This window comes from Puntigrus tetrazona, chromosome 5 (genome assembly GCF_018831695.1).
Source record: "Puntigrus tetrazona isolate hp1 chromosome 5, ASM1883169v1, whole genome shotgun sequence".
In the NCBI taxonomy this organism is placed as follows: domain Eukaryota; kingdom Metazoa; phylum Chordata; class Actinopteri; order Cypriniformes; family Cyprinidae; genus Puntigrus; species Puntigrus tetrazona.
Genome location: NC_056703.1, coordinates 31,793,538 through 31,821,348, shown reverse-complemented (window position 1 = coordinate 31,821,348; position 27,811 = coordinate 31,793,538). Strand labels below are relative to the sequence as shown.

At 38.8% G+C, this 27,811-nt stretch overlaps 2 protein-coding genes across 2 annotated transcripts in view; one reads left to right on the top strand and one right to left on the bottom strand.

Moving 5' to 3' along the window:
• LOC122345662 (ras-specific guanine nucleotide-releasing factor RalGPS1) overlaps positions 1 to 27,811 on the top strand; it is a 97,667-nt gene that overhangs the window by 36,254 nt on the left and 33,602 nt on the right. The window contains 1 exon segment of the mRNA XM_043239997.1: positions 7,788 to 7,914. Within this exon segment, the coding sequence (XP_043095932.1) occupies positions 7,788 to 7,914 (127 nt within the window).
• On the bottom strand, positions 9,604 to 23,486 carry angptl2a (angiopoietin-like 2a). The gene is made up of 5 exons (XM_043239996.1): positions 23,081 to 23,486; positions 18,819 to 19,809; positions 13,745 to 13,938; positions 11,361 to 11,631; positions 9,604 to 10,771 (listed from the first exon to the last, which is right to left on the bottom strand). Exons 2-5 carry the CDS (start codon positions 19,783 to 19,785, stop codon positions 10,572 to 10,574), a joined length of 1,632 nt encoding a protein of 543 aa, XP_043095931.1. The 5' UTR covers positions 19,786 to 19,809; positions 23,081 to 23,486; the 3' UTR covers positions 9,604 to 10,571.

Sequence of the window (27,811 nt, the reverse complement as noted above, 5' to 3'; positions counted from 1 at the left end):
CAAATAGTTTCTGTTTCATGTAAATGATGTTCATTTGAACTTTTTAAATTTAAAATGATCTGAAAAATACAAAGTATGTACTTAAAATCCACAAAAATATGAAGAACTTCTTTTGAGCAGCCAATCAGCGCACTGGATTGATTTCTGAAGGGTCAGTGGAGACTGGAGCAATGATGCTGTAATTTAAGCTTTGCATCGCAGGAATAAATTGCATCTTTTAAATATACATAAAAATAGAAAACTCTTATTTTGGATCATAATATTTCACAGCATTTACATTTACACTTTTCAAAAACATTTCTAGATCTTACAAACCCCCAACATTTTGGGTATGGGTAACAGCTTTTTAATATTCTATTTTTATGCAGATATTTCATTGCTATATTTCTTCTTTCACTACATAAGTGCATACGTTTATTAGGAAGTGAGTTATTTATGCTTATCCCAAATAACAGTTACATTTTAATTTGTTGATGGCAGTGTTATTTTAGTATTATGTGTATACTATTGTAGTTTTTATTAATGTTTTGGATTCAATTTGACTTTATATTTAAATTTATTTAATTTATTTAGTTCATTTTTAATACATGTATATTAGATATTAGTATTTAGATTTATATTATTGTTATTTTAGTTCAGGTTTTATTTAATTTCACTTAACTTTTTTTTTATAGTTTTAGTTATAGTTAACAGTAATAACCCTGATTGACAGCACTACTTACAGTAAGTTACAGTTTTTAGCTCAGTATGGCGTCTGGCTTGGACTTAGCGTTATGATTAGCGATTTAAACACTAACGACTCGTATTAAAGCGGCTCGTAACTCGTCACACGCCATATGCGCTACACGAATGATACCGCAAACATCCACAATGGTGAACGGTGAATTTTGGCCCGCATTGCTGGAGAAAACGGGAAAGTCTTACATGGTAAGCTAACACACTTTACGGCCCATCTGCAGGTATGAGCTGGATTGGACCGTACTGAAAGCAGCCCGTGTCTAATTAGTCTTGAGGGACCAGTAGCGCTCGTTTTATCCTCGAGTTACCAGCAAGCGGTGCGTCTTTCCTCACACCTGCTCTCTCAGCCAGAGACCTCCGGATGCTCTTGCCAGCTCCTGCACGCATTTTCCTGCTCTGTCGCTCCGTTGTGATGCTTTAAAGCACAGAACGGGAGCTTATTCCAGCAGCTTTGTTGCAAAAGGGTCATTTCAATCCCTACCGTTGTTTAAAAAAGTAATGTCAAACGCAGAAGAAAGATTACCCCGGTGTTCTCGAGTAGGATTAGCCTGTCGTTCGTGAGCTTTTCAGCAGCTGGCACTGAGAAAATTGATTTGAATCGCAGATTGGAGCAAATGCTGGCTGATATTCCATGTTAGGCACGCCGAAACCACCTGAAACATGGTATATCCGCTTTCAACACCCTAAAGCCCAGAACTAGCGCTAGCAAGAGCGCTTTCCAAAACCGTGATTTAAACGAGCGCTGACTTTTACCAGAAGAAACTCTGTTAGCTGCATTACAGGCTTCATTGACGAGGAAGGTCAGAGTTCTGTGGTTATTAGTTTTATTTATTCATTTTTGCATGCAAGAAATCTCAGTCGCAGATACAGATGGTCCCATGGTTGTAGTTGATTCTTCTCGGGTTTTGATCAATGGACGCTTCATCCCATGAGCTCCAGTGATTTCCTGGCAGACAGGTTGATGATCTGCAAAGTCGATTTTGATGGTACAGCAACATGCAGCGCAATACTCGTGTGTAGTGTTGCATCAGAGACTTCAGAAATGCCAAGAGCGTGCACTCCTATTACTATGAATGGGAGAAAGGGCCTCTTTCTAAATTAATTGGCCGACGAGGGAACAGACTTTGCACCAAAAGGCAATCAGAGATATGGTTAGAGCATTTGCCCTTATTTCGTGCTGCCATGTACTGCACTGCAAGGAAACACCAAATTCTCTCAAACTGTGACAAAACAGCAAGGTAAAAAAACTCTTTTTGCATTTATTTTCACCTCATCCGCTAAAGGACTCCCAAACTATATACTCAAAACTATATACCCAACCCCCTCGTCGATTGGCCTCGTTTTCATCTCATAGTGCCTGTGGTGCCTGAGAAAGCAGTGGTTTGTATTAACTGCTATTTTAACGCCCCCCAAAAGCAGCACCTAGTGACCAAGAATGAATTAGCATTTTCATTCAAACACCAACGCTAATATGCTAATGTTTCATTTAAACGTCAGCATGAAACGGTTTTAAAAAAGGATTTGTTTCAATGATTTAATCAACTTTCTTTTGAGTGATAATAACTCTATATATATATATATATATATATATATATATATATATATATATTCTAAGTTCTAAGTTCACAATTCTGTCTTTTTCATGGTGTTAATGATGTTGTATTATATTTTTAGAATTCATATAAACTTAGAATTGTGAGATGAAAAGAATTCTATGATATAAACTCACAATTGCAAGTGAAATTACTATTTTTATTTTCTATTCTGAACAGAATTCAGAAAAATTACAAAGAAAAATGTAAAAAAAAATACACAGATTTTTCCCCTTCACAGTTTCGAGTTAATGTCTCAAAATTCTAAATTGTGATTTTCCATTTATTTTTAATATATTTTTTTAAAGCACGTTTTAACAACGTTTTAATCACGCTGCATTCATATTCAAATAGCAACTCTGCACCCAGTTTTTCCTCTTCAGAGCTCCAATTTTAAAAGCTTTCTCAATTCATGGAAACACGTGCGAAGAGAAATAAACAGATGATTTAAGAGCAGTGTCATCGTGATGATGTCAGGCTCTCATCTGGACACATCTGTAACAATGTTTATCGTTTGCTCAGCGTTGACACACAACTCCAGGCCGTTGTCCCGAACTGCTCCCTGGACTTCCTGTCAGGCAGATGTCAGGTGGTCAGTCTTCTCCATACTGACTGTCCACTCATATACGACCACACAAAGGCCATGTAAACGGTCTGTTCACTTTTTAGTACTTCTTTCTTAATTCTGTAATATACAGAATTAACATATACATATACAGAGCTGAGCTGAACAACTAGTTGTTAATGGCGTATTTTTATGTATCAGGATTGAGTCTTTTCTGTATGTGCAATGTAAGAAATCACAGGTTACATTTAAACTCATTAGGGTTGTAACATTTGACTTTTTCGAGCCACATTACCGAATATCGTAACCTGCCTATTGTATTAACTCAGTTTGGTTTGCTTTATGAGCTGATCTCAAACAGCGAACCCAAAGACGCTTAAATAGCATCGCTTGTAATAAATGGACATGGCAACCCCTTCACGAGTGTGTTTTGTGCAGTACGTGAAATACGATGGCTCTGTGGATGCTGGTTTAGTGAAAAGTCTTTGGTCGCTTGAATAATACATAGATTTAAACAAATATCAGGTCCTAAATGTGCCAGGGTTAAGATTTCTGCACAATGTTTGCGCATATTAAAAAATAAACGGCCACGTGTTGCGTCGGTCATATTTACACACTGAAGCATCATAAAAAAACAAAAATGCATATTTTGGACCTTTTGAGAGCGAGTTCTGTTAAATTCACACTTTAAATGATAATATAAGGGATTCACACCGGAATTAAATACGGTTGGAAATTTCGAATGTGTACGTGGCCTTAATCCCAACGCCATCGTCACATTTAAAAATCAAATTCCACTTCCCTTCATTTTAATTTCAGTTCAGTCCTACATGTTGTAACCAGATCAAGTCCACACTGTACGGGAATTGCTTCCTCAGCTCTCAATTTTGCAAAAGCCTGGTTTCCGTGCGGAAAGCTACTTTTGTATCTGATCTTATAATTGTAGCAATGTTTTCTTAGACCTGAAATCGCTTTGGCTTTTTAGCCGTCATACGATCAAAGCTGGATTTCAGATTTCAGAAGCCTGGTTTGTTGTATTTAGACGTTACACTGGCTGGTAATCCCTGACAGAGTTTCCACCGATCGTCTCGCTGTGTGACGGTGGAACAAAAGCCTTTCTGCCAGGATTCTGCCATTTCTCCCCTGCGTTAAATGCTGGGAACAGGCATCTGTGAGGCATGTAATGACATAAACCATTTGCTCTAGTCCATTAAATAATAACGCATGCAAATTTTTACTAGTCGTTCTCAATTACTTTTAATAGCTTGATATTTGGACACTGTCAGAAAATGTGGCTAAATCTCACGAAGCCTGTCAAAAATGTTCCAGTCATATTTCAGCCTGAAAAAAAAAAGAAAATTGCAGAAGAAAGATGAATATTTTTATCTATTAAGGTTTGTCATGCAGAGATTAGATCACGTCTAAATGTGCTGTGAATTTAACGCACGTTCGGGAATGCTTTCATACGCCGCTTTTACTTTTATTTACGCATTCGTTTGATTTCCAACCTTTTTATGAACAGACGTTTACAGTATTTCGCTCGTTCTGCCAAGATAAAATCCTGAAATGTAATTGTTAAAAGCTGTAGGGTTTTAACGTGTGAAGTTGAAGTAGAAAAAATAAAATCAAAATCAAAATATTAAAAAAAAAAAAATCTTTAGCAGTGCTGCATTTAACGAACGTGCTTCAAAAAAGTATATATATTTTTAGATTTTTTTGAATATCTTGTATTCTGTTCTCACCGTTTTATAAAAGCAATAACGTACTTGAGGCAGTGCTGTTTTGTGAATAAATCCCGGCTGAAGGGGTTGCAGTGAGTCCGATTTATTCATGATTCAGTACAGCCTCGTACCTTATAGCTGTGTGTGCGTATTTCAGCTCAAATAGTGATAAATATAATAATAGCTCAATATATTAAAGGGTTGCTCCACCCAATTATTAATTAATGTCATTCCAAACCCGGAAAAGCTTCGTTTGTCGTCATGAAGCTGGGAGGCGTTGACGGTCCCAGACAATTACCACCGTCAAACTGCAGAAAAGAATGAGAGATATTGTCTGTGTCTAGTGGTTCAACCGTAACGTTATGGAGCAACGTGAATATCAAAGCATATTTTGTTGCGTATGTAATGCGCATCCACCGGATTACAGTGCGGTCACAGTACCTTGACAGTCATAACTGTTTGGCGGTTTCCCCGTTTTCATCCGAAATATCTCAAACTGCGAAATGTTCATTGTTTTTGCTGTCACTGCTCCGCTGTTCTAAATCAGAAATTAAATAATTTGTCGTTGTTTCTGTTCTGTTCATTTGTGGTTACATGTGTTGAAACCATTCGTGTCTCTTTTTCCAGTATGTTCGTGTAGTTCATGTAAGCGTATCTGATGATTCCATGCAGCGAGGCCTGTGTGTGTGTGTGTGTGTGTGTGTGTGTGTGTGTGTGTGTGTGTGTGTGTGTGTGTGTGTGTACACACACCCATGTTTCCTATAGGTCTGACCGCTTCCTCTTCCATTGCAATCCATCCGTATTCTCAGAGGAAATCCTACACCATCCCTTCCCCTCCTCACACCGATTCATCCATCACATTTTCCGTCTCAATCAAATCTGCTCACCACAAACGTGAAACACGACACGGTGTCTTCCGAAACTACTTATCGCGCTGCCAACTGTAACACCAAGATGCTGACTATCCTGATTTCATATCCCATACCTCATATCCCATTCCATATTCCACTTTATCGGCCCGCTCTATGTTTCCATGCAGGGTATACTGCATGTCTTTATAGCTTCAGTCCCTAGCTTTCTTTAGCTTTGCTGTCTGACGTCCATCTAGCTTAGTCTGAAATCCTACCATAAAAGTGTTCATACGCAGCCACTAAAAGGATATTTGTCAGCTTGCTTGTTGGGAAGAGGGTCATGTCAGTGTGGAGTGATATATTAGCAGGCTGTCTGAACATAAACCCAAGGAAACTTCCTCTTGTGCAGTAGCTTTTTCCAGCAATCCCACTGTGCTCCTTTTACAGTGTATCCAAATAGTTGACATCTCCAGCTACCAAGTGAAGACTTTATTTTGTATTACAGTACTTACATTTAGTGGCATTTGGACAATCATACCTATTAATGTTGCTAATACTGAAGAGGAATGATTAGAACAAAACTATTAATTAATTGTTTTCCTCTGAAAATGTAAAGGCGCATTTCTGAAATTACAGTATTATAAAATGCAAACTTAGATAATCGATTTAGTTAAAAAATAAATAACTGTCTAGTTGCATATACTGTACATTTTTAAATAATTGCTTTTCTCTCATCAGCCAGAATCATTAAATATGCATGTATCAGTCATTATCAGTAAAATTATAGAAAAATACAATTCAGTCACTTAAATGTATTCTTTTAGAAGATACTTTTTCATGTATGTAACTAGCTAAATAAAATAAAATATTAATTATTTATATATGCATTAAATTGTGACAATGGAGACTGGGCTGATGATGTTGAAAAATCAGCTTTGATCACAGGAATATATAAGTATATTCAAATAGAAATAAGGTATTTTGAATTGAAATAATGTTTTACAATTTTTACAGTATTTTTGACTAAATAAATTCAAACTTGCTGAGTACATGAGACTTCCCAAAACAACTTTTTAACAGTACTGTATACTTAAATTGTACATCTTAAATTGCCAGTAACATGTATTTGTCAGCACTTTTTCCATTTCTATGCATTTGTAGAGCTGTTGTTTGATTGAGCCTGATGTTTCTTGTCAACGTCTTGAGCCCAAGGGCTCCACAGCTCCGTGTTTTGCCCACAGTTTTCTGCAACAGTCAGTGGAATTTCAAATGTGTCTATTTCTTCCCATCATGAGGTATTTACCACTGCAAAATGTACAAGCCTTTAACATTGTCCCCCAGAGCCTCGTAAACCAATGAGATCGCGGCTTCCATGAGCTCATGGCGTGACCAGCCGGAGTCATTATTAATGAGGCACATGTATGGAGGCGCGAGTGTCTCCTGAGTTTTACACCATATGCCTGCTTTGGAGTTGTTGGTTATATTTCGAAACAAGCTGGGTGGGCAAAGGTACAGTACAAACAATTAAACCTATTGGGGAAAGCAAGCCCAAATGTTTAGATGTTTTGCAATAGTTTGGTTTTTAATTCTTCTCTGATCCGTTAGATATTGAAGCGCTTGCACGGTGGAGAAATACTTGTCAATGTCCAGAAAGAGACGTGCATGCGTTCAATGGAGTTCAGTTCTGAACCGTAACGGTTACCGAATCGCAGCTTTATCTTCAGGACAGTTTGATGCAGATTTGCCATACAAATGATTGACTATACTGCAGATCTTAAGGGCTTTAACCTCTAGAAATGATATGCATGTGTGTTTTCAGAGTGTGTCGCGAAGGTCAAACTCCGGGCATGACCGCTAACGACCTAAAAACAGCATCAGAAAACAGTTGGTCTGATGGTTTCCCTCTGCAGGTTGTTTGTTCACTTGGGACGCCTGCTAGAAGCTGTTTGTTTGAATGTGCTCTAGTGTTGAGAGGGCCCTCTTTATGATTTCAGGGTCCAATCAAACCGCATTTGATTTTTAAGCATCTTGAAACACTGTTTAAACTACTATTTCTTGGTTTTGTGACTTTCTCATTAAGGGTCATGAATGTACATGTACAACGCTTCAACGTAAATCTTTTTCAGAAATGGTTAAATTGACCTCCATTGGTTTTCAAGCAATTTGCCAAAAATGGATGCATTTGAAAACTGAAGAATTAAAAAAAAATAACTTTTATTGTAGCTTGCCAGACATGAATAATTTGGAAATTTTAAATGATTGGTGTTGAATTATTGTTTCTTTTTAGCAGCTTCTGATTAACTTTCCTGTTTTTCTTTAGCTGATCAGCCGGAAGGACAAGGCCACGTTTGAGAAGCTGGACTATCTGACCTCCAAAGAGGAGAACTATGCCAGGATGAGAGAGTACATCCGCTCCCTCAAGATGGTGCCCTGCATCCCTTACCTGGGTGAGTCCTCATCGGTTTACTTTTCTTTGTCTTAAACTTTGAATTACCATTGTGTATGAAATGTGCTATATAAATAAACTTGCCTTGCCTTGCCTTGCCTTAAAGTGGCGTAAATGAACCGAAAGAATGATCTGACCGACCAAAGTATCAGGGTTTGTCTGTTTTCCCCTGCTGGTAGATTCTGTTAATACACCGTATATCATGGCAATTTGTCATTTTTCAGAGTTCCTAAAACATAATGATAGCATACATAATGCATGCTTTTTTAAATATGATATCTTCCTTGGCATAAGTGCTCTCTGTGTTTAAATATGAAACATGCAGTTCAGATTAGTTTTTTTTATTATTTTAGGCATTTGTCAGTGTTTTCCCATGTTCTCTCACTCTGATGCACGTTGAACCCCATTGTTAGTGGTCTGAACTCTATCAGAGAGATCACAGACGTACGGTTCTCATTACCTCACAGATTCTCGGTTAGTCTGGAGACTCAACAATAAATTGATTCCAAACCTTCTGTGCTGTTACGGGGATATCAGCGATCAGGGAAAACTATGGAAACTATGTCTCATATTCCTCAGCGTTTAGTCATTTACAGCTGCTGTTCTGTTTTAACCCAAATTGGGTGAAGATGGAGCGATACGCATATTAAAAGCTCATATCATGTAATCTGGGTTTAATTTATGTTACAGGTGCTGTTTCTTTAGGTTTGTCAAAGCGTTTCTTAGACTCAAGTTATTGCGGTTCTTGGACATGTAGTTGGTAGTTTTATGCACCAAAACCATTAACTATCATTAAGTGAGGATATAATAATAAGTAATAGGGTAGGGTGGTATACTAAACTTAATGCAGAATTTCGCTGTATTACATAGAGATATATAACATTTGAGTACCAAATAAGCCAAATGCAAATCTTTCACACCTTTTTACCGATTGTGTTTCCATTGCTTTAGTATACAAACCTATTATGTTCAATTACTGTCTAACACTAATATGTTTTATACTGTAAGTTACATTTTTGAATGATGCATTCATGTGTGAAGAGATCGTTTTTGCTGAAGACGAGGGGTGAACGCAGAGAAAAGCGTTACAGTAAATGGGTATATTTAGGTATGAAATTTAGGGTAAAGCCCATCTATAAATGTCATAGCTATACTCATGGTACAATCCTTCTTGTAGCTTATTCTTGCTCACTTAGTTAGAGATTGTATGTGCTCTCTTTACATCTGCTCTTTAGTTCCTTCCCAAAACGGAAATTGTGCTGAAATGTGTGGGTGTAGATGAGTATGTTTGTACCGTTTGTATTTTAATGACAATCCCCTCTAATCACATCTGAATCAATAAAATCAATTCCACCGTTCTGTTTTTCCTCAATAGTATTCTGTTTCAATTGTTTCAAATGGCTTGCAAATGGCAGTTTCATTTCATGCTTTAATACTTTAAAGTATTTTCCAGTCATTTGCTTTCCTCATTTGGAAACTAATTTTAATGACACCATTTTCATTTATAATGATTGATGTTTAAAGGTTTGGTTCTGTTCTCTTGCGCTCTCTTGAGTCTCCCATAGGGCCCTTTAGAGCCTTGAGTTGCTTGTACAAGTGAAAACAATGAGGTTTGAGCTCAGTCTTTTGTCTTCATAATGTTTTGTAGTCTATGTATAAGCTGAGCACAAAAGAGCTTGTCTCTACTCCGTAGTAGCTGTACATAATTTATTGGAAAAAGTACACAACACAACCATACTTTGCATTACAAAAACACTCGCTCACAGTTTCTATATACAAATGGTTTCAAAACAGCACTCAGTCTGAAGGACCAGCGTGAAATCATTGATGGACACATAAATGCAGAGAAAAACGTTACACTAAAACATTAATATACAAGACAGACATGTTTTGCTTTTGTGGTTTGCTTTTGTGTTCACCGAACCAAGTCATGCCTTTTTTAAATTACAAATGAGTGAGAAAATAGATACACAATGACTAGGCTAGACTTACCTCTGAATGTCCACAGAAATGGTTTTCATGAAAAATCAAGGCATAATGTAATGCTCCAATTCCCGTCTCTTAGATAAACTCATCTAGTAAATGGATGCATAGACAATGCCTAAGCTAAATTATGACGAACGTTTAATTTATGCATCAAAAATACAATTTTAGATGTCCGTAAATCCTGGGCACAATTGTAGCGTGCCCTGTATTGAAAGTCAATGTTAGAAACGGATCAAATGAGAATCTATGTGTTCAAATGCCTCCATTAGTACATAACAAACTCAAAATAACAGTTCTTCAAGGTTAGACTTCTTACAGTGAGGATAAGACGACCGGATGCCTGTTAAGATCAGGTCACATAAACATACAGACCGTATTAAGCACCATTTGTAAGGATGCTTCCAGATCACGCGGAGCCTGAGTTGCCAGGTTTGTCTGACCGAAGTATTTCTAGTATTTTCACTCGGTCTTCAGCGTCCACAATGCCTGGACACCACTGGGAAGAATCCCAAGAAGACGTGAGTTGTGTCTCCTTCATGAAGTCATTGCACTTTCTTATTTCTGGATTGGCATATGTATGACTGCGTATTATGAATTCGTAACAAAGTAAAGAACCAATAATTAGAGACATTAACATTGCACTTTTTACAGCGTTTTTTGAGTTAAGACGTTCTAATGGAAGGTGTTGGGGTTGGGTCGGATCATCATAGTGACCTTCTTCAAGGAATACGATCCTCCGCGGAACTCGGCCCAGTAAACTCCATCCTGGTAGCGGCTGCGGTAGTGACCTCCGCGGTACCACACGCCGTTCAGGTTGGAGTGGGCACAGGAGTTGTACCACCAGCCACCCTTCTGATAGTGGGCACAGTTTCCTGTTTGAGAGGAAATGAGGTTTTTGAGCAAGTGAACTCTTCATGTTCGGCATGGCACACTATGCACTATACACTATGCTCAATTGTGTATAAATTAGACCTTTATGCAAGGCTACATTGTCGTATATCATCACAGTGTGATAGTCCCAGCCCCTCCACTGCATAATTAAATCTGCACATGTTGAGTGCATGAAGCATCAAAGCTTCCACACTTCCATCATCAGGGTATTTCGCAATAATGCAGAAAATGAATTCTAACAAAGAGTTCAATCATCTGCGTTTTGGCTATAGATGAGATATTTCTCAGCTTTATGATTCTGCAGACTACAGTACGTAAAATTGTCAATGTCATGGTCACATGAAATTTAATGTCACCACCATTAGGCTTCCAACAACACTTTCTTTTAATATTTTCAAAGCTTAGGTGGGGTTGAAAACGATTGCAATTTTTGTGCTTTACGTTGCCTACAAACACTGATCACGCATATTTTTAATTTTTTTTTTTTTTTGAAGCCTATGTGTTTTTGTTGCCCCTATAAACCCGTGTAAAGGAGTCGGATGTGGTGCTCGATCAGAGCTGGTCTGGTACCTGTGTATGCATCGTGATCTCGGTCCAGGGTCGTGAACTGTTTGCCGTTGTGCCAGGTGAGAGAATCTCCGGCGTTTCCATGGTAACGGCCCACCCGCAGCCTGTAGAAATCGGCCTCCGTCTCCAAACGGAAACTGGCGTATTCTGCAAACGTCTTCCTGCCTGACCAGTCCTCAAGCGTCACCAGCAGCTTATAGTTGCCCTGATTGGTCAGGGAGTAGATGTTCTCCAAACCAAGCCAGTATTCACCATCGATGTTCCCAAATCCTTGCTAAGATAGAAAATGCAGAATTTGTTACTCAGTTTCAGGTAGAAGTAATACATACATTCTACAATTATTTATCCCTCCCTTTTGCACAATGTCCACTGTAGTGATTGGTTACTAAAACTTTAAGATTTCGGGATATAATGTCTTGTTTTTGTGTATATTTATGACATATGAAATGTATATCACAAAAGATTTATTTATACTGTTGATGCAAAAAAACAGCATTATTTTGGGGAAATATTGGTGTGTGTGTCATTTGTTATACATTATATGATTTTTTTGTTTTTTATATATATGTGTGTGTGTGTGTGTGTGTGTGTGTGTGTGTGTGTGTGTGTGTGTGTGTGTGTGTGTGTGTGTGTGTGTGTGTGTGTGTGTGTGTGTGTGTGTACGTTTTATATTTAAGATTACTGGTAAAATCTGTTAAATGCACTGCCAAAGTCTTTTGTGGCATATAGTTTTTATTCATATATGGTCACAATGATCCTTGTTTTATGCACTCTTTGTCAGATCTTGAATCCTGCCAGACAATGAAATTTTAAAAGAGCTCGAGTGATATCACACACACGTGCTTGCATTTAGCCGTCTCAGAATTAGGAGTCATTATTCATTCAGAGGAAGCAGCTCTGACCGCAGTGTCTAAAACACCTGAGAACATACTGCATCTAACTAGCTGATGGCGGACAGAAATGACACATTATGTCAGAAACGGAAACAGAACTTGCTAATGCATGCTATAAATCACCAGCTAAGGCTTTCACTCCAAACAGCTGTTGTTTTAATAATTGTTTAAAGAAATAGTTCTGAACAATGCAATTCTGTCATCATTTCTGGTTCGTTTTTTAAGGATTTTTATGCAACATTCAAATTTGCATCCATTTTCAAAAGTGGCATGTTGAGATCATTAATGCCGAAGGAATTTTATACTTTTCACGGATGTTTTATTATACACCGTATAGATATTATTTCCTAAAATTGTACCTTTCATGGTCGTAAAATTTATGCATCTTCACTCACTAGTAGTTTTTGAAACATTTAGATCAACAATATTACTAAGACATTAGGCAACTATGTGTGATATATTATAAAATGAATGCAATTTACATGCAATGCATTTTTAAAATGATGTAGTTTTAGTGCTTTTCCAATTTCCAAATATGTTTTGGACATTTCCCTTCACATTGGCTCTTCTGGTCCTGATTTCAGTTCTGGGCACTGATGACATCAGCAGTGTTTCCGTCAGACAGTGTTTTTGTGGAAAAGCCCTGGCCCTTGTTTGAAAACCTTTCCCATCTTGCATAACCAAATTCTTTTGACGTTTGAAAGCAATGTTTTGGATGATTTCAAAAATCACAAAAAGCCGCAGTTTGCTGTGAGACTGACTGGTTAAGACATCTTGTCATGGAAGTCTCTGAAGGCACTCATGGCAGGCTTTCAGTACAATGTGCGTCTCATTACTTTAACTAGCTGTGACTGAGGGAGGTTCTGGGGCAGTGATTGAGATCTGAAGCATTGCATACAGTTTTATCGGTGCTAAGTGATGACGTATGAATGCACGACTTCATCATGATAACATCGTCTTCATTTCCCTTATAGACTTATACTAGGGGTGTAATAATATTGGGTTGAAAACAACAAGATGAGATGATATTTGACGCTGTTTATTACATTGCAATTGAGTGAAAATGATTTTTTTTGGTTTGGCTGACGTTAATACTAAGTGATACTTCTGCAAAATGTCAGCATCGAATCTGCCCTAAACTGAACTGAGCTGGATCGCGATACCGTTGCGTTCTCTAGAGCTTCTTTATAGTTGAACTACAGTAAATTTGCTTCACAAGAACTTTTACAAACTTTGCGCTCGACTTAATTGAGTCAACACTGAGCTATAAACTGAGCGGAGCAATTGCACCTTTCGTTTTTAGGGCTGAAATCCGTTCGTAATTAAAGAGCTTCGCATAATCAACGCTGTTGTTTTCCAGTCTAATCACGTGAAGCTGCTTTGAAACAATCCGTATCGTAAATCATTGCATAAATAAACGCGAGCTCAGAATATTTATGCACTTTTTATACATTGCACTTTGCTTCACGTCTAAGTCACGAACTTCTTTCTGACCTTATACGTCTCCCAGTTCCGGAAGAAGTTGACCGATCCGTCCATGCGGCGCTGTATGACGGTCCAGCCGCCGGGGTCGTGTCTCTGGTCACACCACACCTGCATCAGTTTGTTGGTGTTTTCCGGCTTCACCAGATACATGCCGCTGTTGGCGTGGCCTTCCTCTAGAGCCTGCAAACAGTCTTTGAACGGCCCTGTTTAGGAAAGCAAACGCAACATTTAAGGCATGGTTTTCTCTACACCGTCTCTGAATTTAATGTCAAAATTAAAGCAGATGGTTCATAGCTGCCTTAGATTACATATGGATGGATCCAGCTGTTTTTGTGGATCGCTGATTAGGTTTGCTTTTCTAAGAGAACGGAATTGCGAAAGAGTCACTTTTTGATGAGCAATGCCTGGCCAGGACCTCCAAAAGCTTGTTTTTCTTACTTCTCTTTCTGTCTGTTGAGTTTGATGCGTCCCGACTGTGTTGTGACTATTGGATCGCAGTTCATCTTAGGTGTAAAAATGTCCGATTTCCTAAACCTATTGAAGGCGTGAGCCTGTAAAATAAGTTTGTCATGCCATTTTTGTCCTCGCTGACCTCATACAGTTATGCCATGCACTTATGCAACCGATGTTGTTTTCTCATCTGGACTCGGTAGTTTCCAGCAGCACATTTAAGGCAATGCTGTTTTCATTATGACTGCATGTTCTCCACACCTTTTTGGGCAACGCACAAACTGCCCTAAGGAGATGGAAAATCATCTAGAAAACGAACACGCTGGCTCTGCCACTGACTGAACCCATCCTGCCTCCAGCATCCCTGTAAATTAGTTTGCAAACAAGTTTCAGTCTCCGAGCCAAATCACCTCCTGTTCTCAGACGGGACTCTTCAGGTTATTGTTTCCATATCGTCTGGTCTCTCTGGGGTGTTTCTGCCGAAGACTGGACCGTTAAAGACCGATAAAGAAAGCTAATGAATTTGGTGGAAGGCGCTTGGATGAGGGCAGCCGTTGAAGGGAGATGGCAGCATTTGGTACGTCTTGGAAACAGACACGATTGCATTCAGATTTACAGGAAAAAGGCTTGTTTTGTTTGCCGTGGATACATTGCAGCACATCTGATAAAGAGTGAGCTGCATTGCCAAAATAGTTTATACTGGATTAAATCCATCCAAGATGCAGATGACTTTTTGTCTTTTTGTCTATTCAGATTTAGAGAAATGTAGCATTGCATCACTTTACATCAACGATAGATGTTCTGCGGTGAATGGGTGCCGTCAGAGTCCAAACATCACAATAATCAATCTATCGGTTAACAACAAAAGCTGTGTGTTAGTGAGAAACAAATCCATCCTTCTTAAATCTTATTATTATAGAGTGTATAATATATTTAATACACTTCCTCCAGTAAAAAACGTCCATTCCCCAGTTGTCTTTTAGATTTCACCTACATATTTGGCTAAACCTGTGCTGGCTTATAAACGGCGCTAGATCTGTGCAGATTTCTCTCCTGATTCAGACAAGTTTTCTTTTTCACCGGAGTAAGGAGTATTATAGAGCGAAGACTCATATTTTAGCTGGAAGCTGGAAACTCAGCTTTTGGCTTCACGATACATTAACTGTGTAATGCATTTATCAGCTGTTTGGACTCTCATTCTGACGGCACCCATTCGCTGCAGAGCATCCATCGCCGAGCAAGTGATGCAATGCTACATTTCTACAAAATCTGTTCCCAAGAAAAATCTTGGATGTAAGGAGGGTGAGTAAATTTTGAGCAAAGCATGCAAATCAGTAGAGACTCAGTTAAAACTGATATCATACCAACTGATATGAACCGTATCTTACTCTAATAAAGTTCTAGATTATCGTGAGACGTTCATCCATAGGTCAGCCGCTTTCAGAGAGCATCGATTGAAGTTCTGTCTCGAATTATCCTTCACCTTTTGTCACGCTTGTTGATTCTAAGTCAAAAGGTAATCGAAAAATACAGTGGAATCTCTTCAGATGAATTTGATTCGTCTCAGTTTTTGTTCTCATTAGTCTCGGCCTTTTCTATGACTGCTGTTTTCGACAATACTGTTCAGATTAGTAGCTTTCTTGCTGTCTGCTGCTAAATAATCAAGCGTTAGGATCTTCAAAGGTACGACTGGAATCTGTCTGCCTGTGACCAGATCATTTTCCAGACAATTAATGAGCAAGAGCCTTCTCATCTCATGAGTAAGAGCTACTCACAGTCTGCTCTGAAATCAGTCTTCCCTTTCTGAAAGCACCGTCTGCATTCTGTGCAAGCTTGTAGACAATTATTCATTAGCCCTTTTCTGCTCTATTTAATGCATAAGGACATTTATTTGGAGCAAGTTGTCATGCAAAACCTCGTTTTCACTTGTATTTACATGCTAAATGCATATATATATATATATATATATATATATATATATATATATATATATATATATATATATATATATATATATATATATATATATATATATTGTAATACAACAAGTTTTTAAGGTATAATACATTTTTTATATATATTATGCACCACATTTCAGCATCCGAGTGGTTTTGATCCACCAAACAGATTTTCATATGCTGTATTGGATGAAAGCATTTGATAAATGACAAATGTTTTGCAGTAATGCATTTTAATGTTGCTTTTATCATGTGCCGTGCATGCAGTATGTGGTGTTACTGGTTCAGCGTGGGATGTTTATTAGAACTGTGCCGTCTGCTGACACATTGCATGTTTTTAAGCGAGCGTGAATTTGTCAAAACAAAGAGTATTAGCAAAGCTGCAAGTGTTTGTTGTGGGCAAGAATCTTGCTAATAACTTCCAGAGGCGTGATTTAATGGCATGTTATAAAAAGAACGGGGTGACGAGATGGATTTCCAGAGGACTGCAGCTTACTTCTGCCATGGGATAAAAATATTTTTTTTATCATCTGCCAATTTTGAGTTTATATATCATAATTCAGTTTTTTGGTTTTGGTTTTGTTTGGTAACACTTCAACGTAAGGGCTTACCTTACATTTTACATTTATTGCTACATTTTTATCCCACAAATTTCCAGTTTATGTCTCTCAGTCCTAGGTTTGCATCTTGCAGTTCTGACTTTTTTCTAAGAATGTTGTGATAATATGCAATGCGTGTGCGTTTTGGTGATTTTAGGAAAATGTGAATTGATATTAAACCATCCCCCCATCATTTGCATTCCTACACTGCGTTTCGTTTCTGTATACAGCAAACAATCTTCAATTATCATAAAGAAATTGCTATATAGACTCTTAAACAGACCCCTTCCGTCAAACCCCAGATGTCTCTGCCCGAATGATGTCTGCAATCCCCCTTTTAAGGACTTTAAAGTGTTTCGTGTCTTTTGAGGGTTTTCCTCCCAAGATTAATGCGCACTCTTAGTTCAAAAGATGTTTTGCCAAATGATTGTGTTGTAACGGGACGGAGGCCAAGCCTCGAGTGTTCAGCGGCAGGGAAACCCACGTGTCGCTTGTGTGCCTGAACTTTTAGGCTGTTTTCTTTGGAAGCGCTGATGTAACCAAACCACTTAGGCGTATCCATACTTATTTATCATGCTCGGCGTGCAAAAGACAATTAACCTTGTAAATCCGCCGAAACGCTGTAAGAAAGAGAAGACGTTTAAATGTTTCTCATTACTCACTCTGATCCTGTTGCGTTATACGTAACGTGAGTTGTGAAGACTTGCGTCGTGATTTTGTAAGGAAGTGTTTTCTTTTACATGTTCGGTAAATTAGGCATGCAGTGCTTAATGTTTCTTTAAGTACTTAACTATACGTTTAACATAAGCTGTCCTTTCAATGTTTGGAAACGGACCAGGTGGACTCCCTTTTTTAAAATGTTAGTTTTTATAGTTTGTGCTGTAACTTGTCAATGCAAAGTCATCACAAAGTTGAGGATTAATGTTAATATCGCTAAATAGGGTGCTGTGCATTTTCAAACAATACCGCTCTTTGGTGCTGTTTTTGAGCGTCGCCGTTGGCGCAAATCTGTGTATCATCATATCTTATATTTATATCAACCGTTTCAAAGATATTTTGAAAAATAATTTTTGTGCAGCCAGCATGCCCCAAACAACTTTTTTTTTAATTGGAGAAAATATATTTCTTTTTAATTCCACATAAGAAATCGTCGTATGGGTTTGGTTTAGTACATGGTATTAAAAAGGATAGATCGCTGAAAAATGAACATTTTAATAATTTACTCACCCTCGTGTCATTCCAAACCCATAAGACTCTGGTTAGTCTTTAAAACGCAGAGATAATCACTTTATGTGATGAACAGTTTTAATTTAATTTTATTTAGGCAAGGATTTTTAAGTTTCCATGTTTACCATATGTGATGTGGTCTGCATATGTTTGTTTATATAAAAGCTTAAAGTGCATCTGTTCATCATATGAAGCGATCATATCTCTTTATAATTCTTGGATTACACCGCTCTGATTTGTTTTATGATGCCTTTATGACCACGTCTGGACCATTTTTTGGCTTTCTCTACTTTCAGTTCAGAGAAAGTGAAGCTACTAGGTTTCATTAACCCTTCTGCAACCTTTGGGGACCTTTTAAAAAGAAAGGAGAATCAATCTGAATCATTGAAACGAGTCGTTTTTAAAACAAGTCCCAAGCCGTTTCATGTTGACAAATGAAACATTAGCATATTGGTCTTATCGCATTGGTCTGAATGAAAATGCTAGTTCATTATTTGCCACTAGGTGCCGCTTTTGGAGCATTAAAAGCTCACAAACACTGGTTTAAATGAAGTTGACCGGATGGGTTTGGAAATTAAAAATAGTTAAACCAATCGCTTGGGAGTCATTAAACAAATAAGGTCAAAATAAATGCATATTATAAGACAATGAAAGTGTTTTTTTGACCTTGCATGTCAGTCAGCCTGCTGTTAGGCACTTTCAAAAACAAAATATGTACCTTTAATAACCAATGATATAAACACTTGATGTGTCTTATTTTTTTAATTTGATGCAAGAGTTAAAAATATCTTGATGTTTCAAAGACTATCCAAAGTCGTGATGGTTTGGAAGAGCGTGAGTGTGACTCACCTGAGGGTTTATCTGTGGAGAAGCTGTGTGTTTCAGGGGCCACCGTCGGTAAAGTCGGCGGCATCGCTTTGATGTTTTGGTCGCTCTGGATTTCGTTGGTGATCTGGTTGTTGTGGCGGGTGTAGGTCGGCGGGTGGAAAGGCCTGGCGGGGGAATGGTGCACCGGAGGCGGAGGTGGTTGGCGATGTTGCGGAGGCTGAGGCGGCTGCGGGAGGATCGCAGGCGGCTGGTAAGGTCGCGTTTGTCGTACACCACCACCACCAGCACCACCACCTCCTCCTCCAATACCGACACCTCCAGCACCTCCACCAACGCCAACAAAGCCTCCCCTCCTGCACTGCTCTTCCAGCGTCACTATAAGCGCGCTCTGATTGCTGGCCAGCGACGCGAGGTGCTGATATTTGTGCTCCAGATCCCGATAGCGCGCGGTTAACTGCTGCATCTCCGAGGTGTGATTCAGCACGCGGTTCTCCAGCTGAGAGACCTCCAGCGCGTTGTCTCTCTTGCGGATGATCTCGTGCAGCAGCTGCATGTAGAGCTGCGTGACCCGGGCGTTCATGTTGCGCGACTCCTTGCGGAGCAGCTTGACCTCGTTGACCACGCCGCCGTCCACCTCCACCAGCTGCTGCAGCGTCTCGATCTGCCGCCGCTGCTTGTGCAGCTCCCCGTTCAGCAGCTCCAGCTCCTGCTTGTTGACGCGGTTCTCCAGCAGGGCTTCCGGTTCCTTGGAGTTCACGCAGATGGCCCCGGTGGTCTTGCGCTGGGGCACGATGAAGGTGTAGGAGCATTTGTCGGGGTCCGAGGCGCCGGGAGGGTCGGCGGAGCGCTTGGGGCGACTGGCGTACATGAACTCGCTTTCGAGAACATCGTCTCGGCTTTCGAATTCCTCGGCGAACCCAAGAGAAGCAGAGTCGGGTCTGGACAGGGTGATGGTCAGCAGGGCCAGCAGAAAGCGCTTCAAAGTCATGGCTCTCTGAGGTGTGTCTTTGTGCTGGAATATGAACAGATGAGAGGTCATATGAGTTTTGTAATATTTCTAAAATATATTGCATTTATTTTTTATTTCATATATTCTGGAAGTATTATATATTTAAGTATCTTATGCTCACCAAGAAAGCAGCTAAAATACAGTAAAATTAGTGAAATGGTATTATTATTAAAAATGTCTGCTTTCTATTTAAATATGTTTTAAAATGCTGTTTATTTTTTGTGATTAAACAGAATTTTCAGCATCATTACCAATATTCAGTGATCCTTCAGAAATCATTCTAATGTGCTGAAAAGACCACCATTTATTGCAACATTTTAAATGATTTAATTGCTATTTTTGGTCCTTTTAGTGTATCTTTGCCAATTGAAAGCACTAAAAAATCTTACTGAATTGTAGTGTAAAAAAATACTTTATTTTATGCGTGTGCTGCAATTTTAGGGCTTTCCATGCAGTGTTAAAGTAGTCGTCTGATTCAGATGCATGCCTGACGCGTGTGTTTTATTGTAGAATGACTTTATTAGAAAGCAGCAATGATGCAAGTTTTGCAACCTGTCTGAACTGAGTATCTCATCACTATTTGTTGAATGAAATGTAATTGATCTGAAAGCCATTAGCTAATGAAAACGTATTAATGTGTTGATTTTCTGTTTTGCACTGGTATGTTAAAGCATCTGTAAGCAGTGATTTACGCGAGTGTATGTTATAGGACGCTTTTATCCAGGATGCATTACTCCACACCATTAGAAATACCTAGTTCTAATAGCTTTTAGACTGCCTTGCAGGATTTGGCGTTTAATCTCTACTAATGCCGGTTTAGATCTTAAACCGCCACACAAGTTTTGCTATATACGTAAGTGTATGTTATTGTTTGTTTATTTTTGTCATTGATAAGCAGAGAGAAATACATGCGGTGGAGTCTCCAGGACCAAACAGAAGTTGTGTTGTATTCTCTGTATACTTTGATTCACAGACAGATGACTCATACGAACCGGTTCTTTTAATGAACTTGGACACAAATGCCCAAGAGATACTGGTTTAAATCGGAAACTTATGCTAAAAGAATCAGTGAATGCAGTGTACTGTACTTTTTACTAACTACATCTGTCGTTTCTGAACCTTATCATTGCTGTCAGTAATGTCACGAAATGAAAACGTAACAAGGCAAGACGAGCTTTTCATATAAAAACTTGTAAGGATAATTAAGTAGCGTAATTAATTCATCTTAAATAATTAAACCACTTGAATTTATAGTAATAAAAATATTTACGTTTATTTTAAAAATACTTTCATTTATTGTAGCGCTGGAGTACCTTACAAGACCAGCTCCGATCGAATCCTTAGATGCCTTTACGGATATAGAATATGTATGTGTGAGCATGCATACAGTGCATGGATGCTTAATGTTTTTCTAATCTCTCCATTGAATGAGTGAGTCATAGATTTACACCCCAGCACAGGAATGCTCTAATTCACGAATGGGAAAATCGATCACACGCTGCGTCTGGTGTGTTGTGTGTGTGTGTGTGTGTATACACCGTCTCCCGTAGCAACAGACTCGGCTCTCCGTGTTTCTCATTGTGTTCCTTAGTGAGGAAAAGCTCCTTCCCACTCTTTTCAGGAACTGTTTCCGAAGTAAACAACTCTAAAACGATAGCACTCCGAAGGTGATCTAGTTGGGGCAACAGCTTCACACTTCTTACTAATTTATTTAACGCTGATTCTATCATTAACGTCTGAATTGTTTGTCTTGTGGTTTGGACAGACCTCTAACATTCGTAGCTTTGAGTCATCAAAGGAAAAAGTTTTCCAATCAAGCGGAACATAAACACGATTGCGCAAGACCCTCCGCAAGGATCCGTAACCTCATGCAACAAACATGCACGATGAATCACATATTCTTTCAAAATTGCATAACTGTGTTAAACTTTTATCAGAGATGTTTTTGTTGTGCATTTGTCTGTTGGACATTAGGATTTTTCTCGCCGCTGTTGCATAAACTCTTAACACATAAAAAGTACAAAAATCTCTATCTGTGCATTACGTTTAACCCTTTGCGTCATTGCTTTCTTTTGCGCACATGGATCTGCTTTGCTGCATCGAGCGCTGCCAGAATCACTTCTATGATGTCATGCGTGAGAATGCTGCGTTACGTCATTGTTCAAAATTCAGAATCTGACTTCGATTTCACGGATTTAAAATCCGCTTCGGATTCGAATCCGTCTGTGATGATGTCATAGCGGGCTGCCTGCTTGAGCCGCTGATGTCATCGGGGTCTCCGTTTCCCTCCGGCTCTGATTTCTCTGGCTTTCTCCGATGGTTTTCAGTGTGCATTAACTGTAACTTTCTCTTTCTGTCCTGAGAGTTCTGGTGTTCTCTTAGGAATTGCAAATGATATCTTTACTTTCAGACTGAAAGCGTGTCTTTTGGGCACAATTCCAGCTCAAGGGAATTACTTCTTTCATTTCAGTTTGATGTTTGTAGTGATGCCATAGAACCTTTTTCTATTATATGAAGAACCTTAACCTGATTTTGAGAGTGAATGGCAAACAAGTACAATAGACAAAAGACAATAGATTTTTGAATCAGTGGTGAATCATTTGAGTTCTTTATATTGTTCTCTGAGAAGAACTTGCCTTGTCACAAATGTTTGGGACTGATTTCATGGGAGATTAACATTAAAGTGAATGAATTGAAGTTTAACGTGCCGTCCTGACATAGTAGACTGTGAAGTTCAGGCAGTAATTGTTTCTATAGAAAGTGCATCTGCATGCTTCTGCTTTTATTGGTACCATGCAGGTTCAACATGTTTTGATGAGAGTTTTGTGCAAATTTCTGCATTTAATTACATTTATGCATTTGGCAAGTGCTTTTATTCAAAGTGGCACGTGTTTTTTAAAGTCTAAAAAAGTCTATCTGGTGATTCTAATTTTGTTTAAAGTGATTTTTAATGCTTTTAGTGCTTTCAATTGCAGTGTCTGCTGCATTAATAGTGTAATTGTTCTTTAAATTTCAGGGTTTTCCCAATTATGGAAAACCTGGAATAGGGCTTTTTTTTAATTATTCCAGGTGTTGCAAAGAAATGGAAATGAACAAAATATCACTACAAAGTCATGCACATTTATTCTGCAAATCCTGGAAATACAAGATCTGTTGATTTGCCTGATTTTTGTGCCAGTCTATTCATTTAAGTTAAATCCCAGGATAAAAGTGAAAGCCAGAGAACACATTCACTTGACTTCATCGTGTTTGTAATCAAACAAACAGCTCTTACCGGGATAGTGCGCTGATGTTCCCGCTTCTTTCTCTCTTTCTGTTTGCTTTATCCTTTTAATCTCTCTCCAGGCAGGTTGGATGCTGTCGTCCCTGAAGTGAAAGTCATCACAGTTCCACCACTGTCCTTTCTGGGCTTATTCTGTCCCTCTCTCTTGTTGTCCGTCCCCCGGCGTGTGTCCTGTCATAGGATGATGGGTGACTGTCTCATTTTGTGTCCTAGTGTAAATTGCTCTTTAAGTTGACTGGTGTCTGCATGTCCTGCTGGAGTCTCTGTCCAAATGATCCTGCGGCTGCTCGCTGTTAAATGTTCACTTTGAGTGACACATTGATTTAGAGAGACGTCCTTAACTTCCACTAATCACTACTGAACAAAGGGAACGCTCTGCTGTGTTTTTCTCTTTCTCTCTCTCTCTCTCTCTCTCTCTCTCTCTCTCTCTCTCTCTCTCTCTCTCTCTCTCTCTCTCTCTCTCTGTCTCTCTCTCTCTCTCTCTCTCTCTCTCTCTCTCTCTCTGTCTCTCTCTCTCTCTCTCTCTCTCTCTCTCTCTCTCTCTCTCTCTCTCTCTCTCTCTCTCTCTCTCTCTCTCTCTCTCTCTCTCTCTCTCTCTCTCTCTCCTAGTTTGTGGTAATGGTGTTGTTCTTGTTTGGCCCCTCCCCTTTCCCCTCCTCTTGGCACAGAAATAATGGTCATCACTATTGATACACTCTTAAAAAATCAGTTGATTGGCGTTGATAATTCCACAAAGGACCTTTAACATCCATGGAAGTTTTCCAGTGGAAAGTTCCTTCCAGAATTTTTAGATTGTTAAAATGTTCTTACACTAGGAAAAAATGGTTCTTTTGAGAACCGTTCACTTATCTGTTCTTTGGGGAACAAAAAAGTTGCCCTTCTGTGTCTTTGACGGGGGAAAAAATATCTAAAAACAAGCATTACGGCCACCTGTTGAATCATAAATCATATTTTAAAGATGTTAAGACATATTGTTCGTGCTTGCTCATAGTTGGTTGAGACTGTACAAAAATAAATGAATAAAAACAGATTTTGAAACGTGTATAAAGTGCAGGCATTTCTAAAGTGACAGCTGTGGATAATGTTTTGGCCGCTTTGAGCTCATTGTGTTCTCACCGAAGTCTTCCAGCATGTTGTGAAAAGTCACACGAGAGAGATGCAATGCCTCCGTGTTGCTGTGAATAGCTGTTATGTAAGGAGAACCTCCTATTTTTTGACGTGAATGGATCAAACTGATGGAAATGAATGATTACAAACTTGTTTATTACTATTGTAACAGCTTAGATTGTATTACTTTCTAGCACATCCAAACATGAAATCATTCAGCTTTTTAGCAATTAAATCAGTTAATATTGTGACCTAGGCCATTATTATTTATTCTTTATCAATAATAAATACATGTGTATTTTCATTGCTTATGGAGTATTGTAGTTTTTATTAGTTGAAGTATGCATTTGTGAATAGATTATATATGGAACTGAATATATTTGTTATGATAAACTGGATCTGATCGTGGGCGGACATCATTTGTCTTTGTAAAACTTTTAGGATGTTTGTTATTTGTGCAAAAAAAAAATCAATATAAGTCACTCTTTAGGCTGAAATATGTTTGTCGCTTTCTAAGACCGTGTTATTTGAAGTGTAAAATGGTTTATGGTCATTTTACGGTGTAATGTAGTAGAGGGAGCAGGACGTCATCTCTGCAGCTGATCTTTGTTGGATTTGGTGCATGTGGTTTTAAATGATCTGATTATTAGTTGCCGATCCCCGTTAGATGTTTTTGTTCATGAATGCAAGATGTTTGACTTCTCCAGCGTATTTAGCTGATCTGCACGCTTACAGAGACCAGCATGCAGACCTTGTAAAACGAGCTGTGGAGGTTACGGTTCAGACGGGATCTCTGACGGATAGATCGATTGACGGGACTCTCAGGTGAGCCGAATAAAGACGAGGAGACGCACTCTACTGAGCTTGAAAAGCTCTTCCATGAGGAGCGTGTGGATGATGTTCGTTATGTCCGTCTTGACGCCAGATCTTGTGACCAGCTGCGTGTGCATCAGCACATTGTTCCTCGCTGCTTGGGATTCCCGGGAAGTGATCAGCAGGAATGCCCGCTTTGCTCAAATGTTCACGTAGCAAAAGAGCAGCTGCTGCCGTTTCGACACCATTTATTATCTTTTTTGCTTTGATTTAAAGAATAGGTTATTTAACAAACCATTTAATGATTCGTTGAGCAAGATCATTAATGTGTTGAGCGTTGTTCTAATGCATTATCATATTGCATTAATGTATTTAATATATTTTGTTGTAACTCTGGTTGCAGTTCACAATAAAGCATACTGCTTTTAAGTTGCATATAAAGCATTATAGATGCATAAAAATTCTATTTTATGAAGTGGATAATTCTTAACTCTTATCATTATTATTATTATTGTACTTAATTGTTGATATCATATGAATCATTTAAATAACAATTCATTATAATTATAATTCAACTATATTACACCTTTTATGCTTCATTATATAGGCCTAAAGGCTTCATAGAGAGTATTACTGTTTGCAATGAGTTTATGAGCTGCTTGGAATATGAAGACCTGGGATTTGGACTCAAATGGTTTGATGGTTTGAGCTGATGGCCTGAATTTTAGGGTGAGCGCGTCCAACTGTTTCAATGACCCCTGCGGAGATAACAGAGACGGTCAATACAGATATATGCCCACACACACTGACAGGCTCTCTCTGCTCACCTGTCAGAACAAAGACCTCTTTCTGTAACAAAGAGGCCCTTCAGCTAAGTAGCCGAACGTCTCTTCGTTATGTTTTGCTACCGTTTCTCATAAATAAAGCAGCAGAAAGAAACAAATCGGCAAGAACCTACATGGAAACCGATTTTGCACGGGTCACGTTTTGTTTTTACAGGAACTGGTTGTCATTCTGATTCTTTATCTGGCTCTATTCGTAACAAGATTGCTGAAGGAAAGGCCGATGGGTGTTTCTGTTCCCGCTGACTCACTCGTTTGTCCAGCTGTGTGGTCTTTTCATGTGTCAGTCACTCTAACAATAGCATTTTAAGCCTCGGAAAGGGAGATCGAAGTCCGCCACAGCAGTGTGATGAAGGAGACGGTACATGGCATTTTTCAGTTTGAAAAGATTTATGTTGAAATTCCGCGGCTGAGCTGAACTCCCGGGAGTCGCTTGCAATTTGAACCGGCTTTGCAGCACGTCCTCGCTTGGTTCGGCGTAAATCTGTTGGTGAAAACAGCAGCGCTGCATGTCTACAGCAGTAGATTGTTTCGGGCCACGCAAAAGCACTATTAAAGATATAATTTTTTTTTATATATTTGCTGAAGATGCATTCGCCCTCAAACCATCTGAGAGGTGGATGAGGCGGTGGATGCTCTGCAGCGAATGGGTGCCGTCAAAATGAGAGCGGCTGATAAAACATCACAATAATCCACACGACTGCTGTCCATCCGTTAACGTCTTGTGGAGCCAAAAGCTGCCACTTTGTGAGAAACAAATCCCTTTTTGGCCATATTTTGAGTCCATGAATTTCAATTTTTCAATGAAAAAGTCTCTCGCATCAAAATCCAGCCACATATTTGTTTACGCATATTTTTTGCGCAAACATGCAATAAGTGCAAGACATTAACTGGAGCGCCGTGGATTATTGTGATGTTTTTATCAGCTGTTTAGACTCTCATTCTGACGGCACCCATTCACTGCAGAGCATACGTTGATGCAATGCTACATTTTTCTACAACCGATGGGAATGACTAGTGTTTTAGATGTTTGGCGTAGAGCAAAAGAGAAAGGGTTGTCGGAAAGTTATGAGTTATTTACTTTGTGTAAGTAGTTAAACTTAAAACCGTTCTCAAGCTACTTAAGGTGACATAATGTGTAATGTTTTGGGACTTAAACCTATGACCTTCTTGGTAAATGCCAGTCTAACCATTAGGCCACAACTGGAATTTATTATATAATAGTGTCTTAAATACATGAAATAAATTTGAACTGTCTTGGATTGATAAAGAGCAAATCTGTTAGAGGCAGAGTGAGTTAGAAACCTTTGTTGAACATTTTTTTGCACTGATGAATCATTCAGAGTAAGACCAGAAACGTGTATTATATATTAGATTTTTCATGCAAAGGAACAAGAGGAGTTGTCTTTGCCAAAGCACTGCGTTTGTCCATATGTTTTCCTGTTTTCTGTTCCTGTCAGTAATAAATAAGGTTGAAGTCAACGGCAGAAACTCAGGACGTGCTTTTAGCATCAAGTGTTGGATTGCGCAGCTTTTCCTTCGATGTTCTGCGGATGGGATCATAATTTGGCAGCAGACGCTGTTTTTAGCCTCAGCTGTAAAACGGGATGAGGTAAGAGCTCAGTCTTACAGTAAATCTAAAAACATTTAGGAAATGGACGTTGTCGTAAAGCAGCGTTTTTTTTCTTTTTCCTTTGAATGTCGTGCGGTCCGTTTCAGTTATGTGTTGTTTAGACCCTCACCCAACGGTGGTGGTTCACCCGGGACCACAGGAGTAAAAGGAGAGCTGGTTAATGTCTCACCTCATCCCATCAGTATTGTAAATTATGGTGTTGTTTTTTTTGTTTTTTTTTTTACTTTTATTTTATTGTTGTTTAATTGTTATTTGACCAATTTTTTTATTGGTATTTTTTATATTTATTGTGCACTTTTAATGTAATACATATTAAATGTAATATAT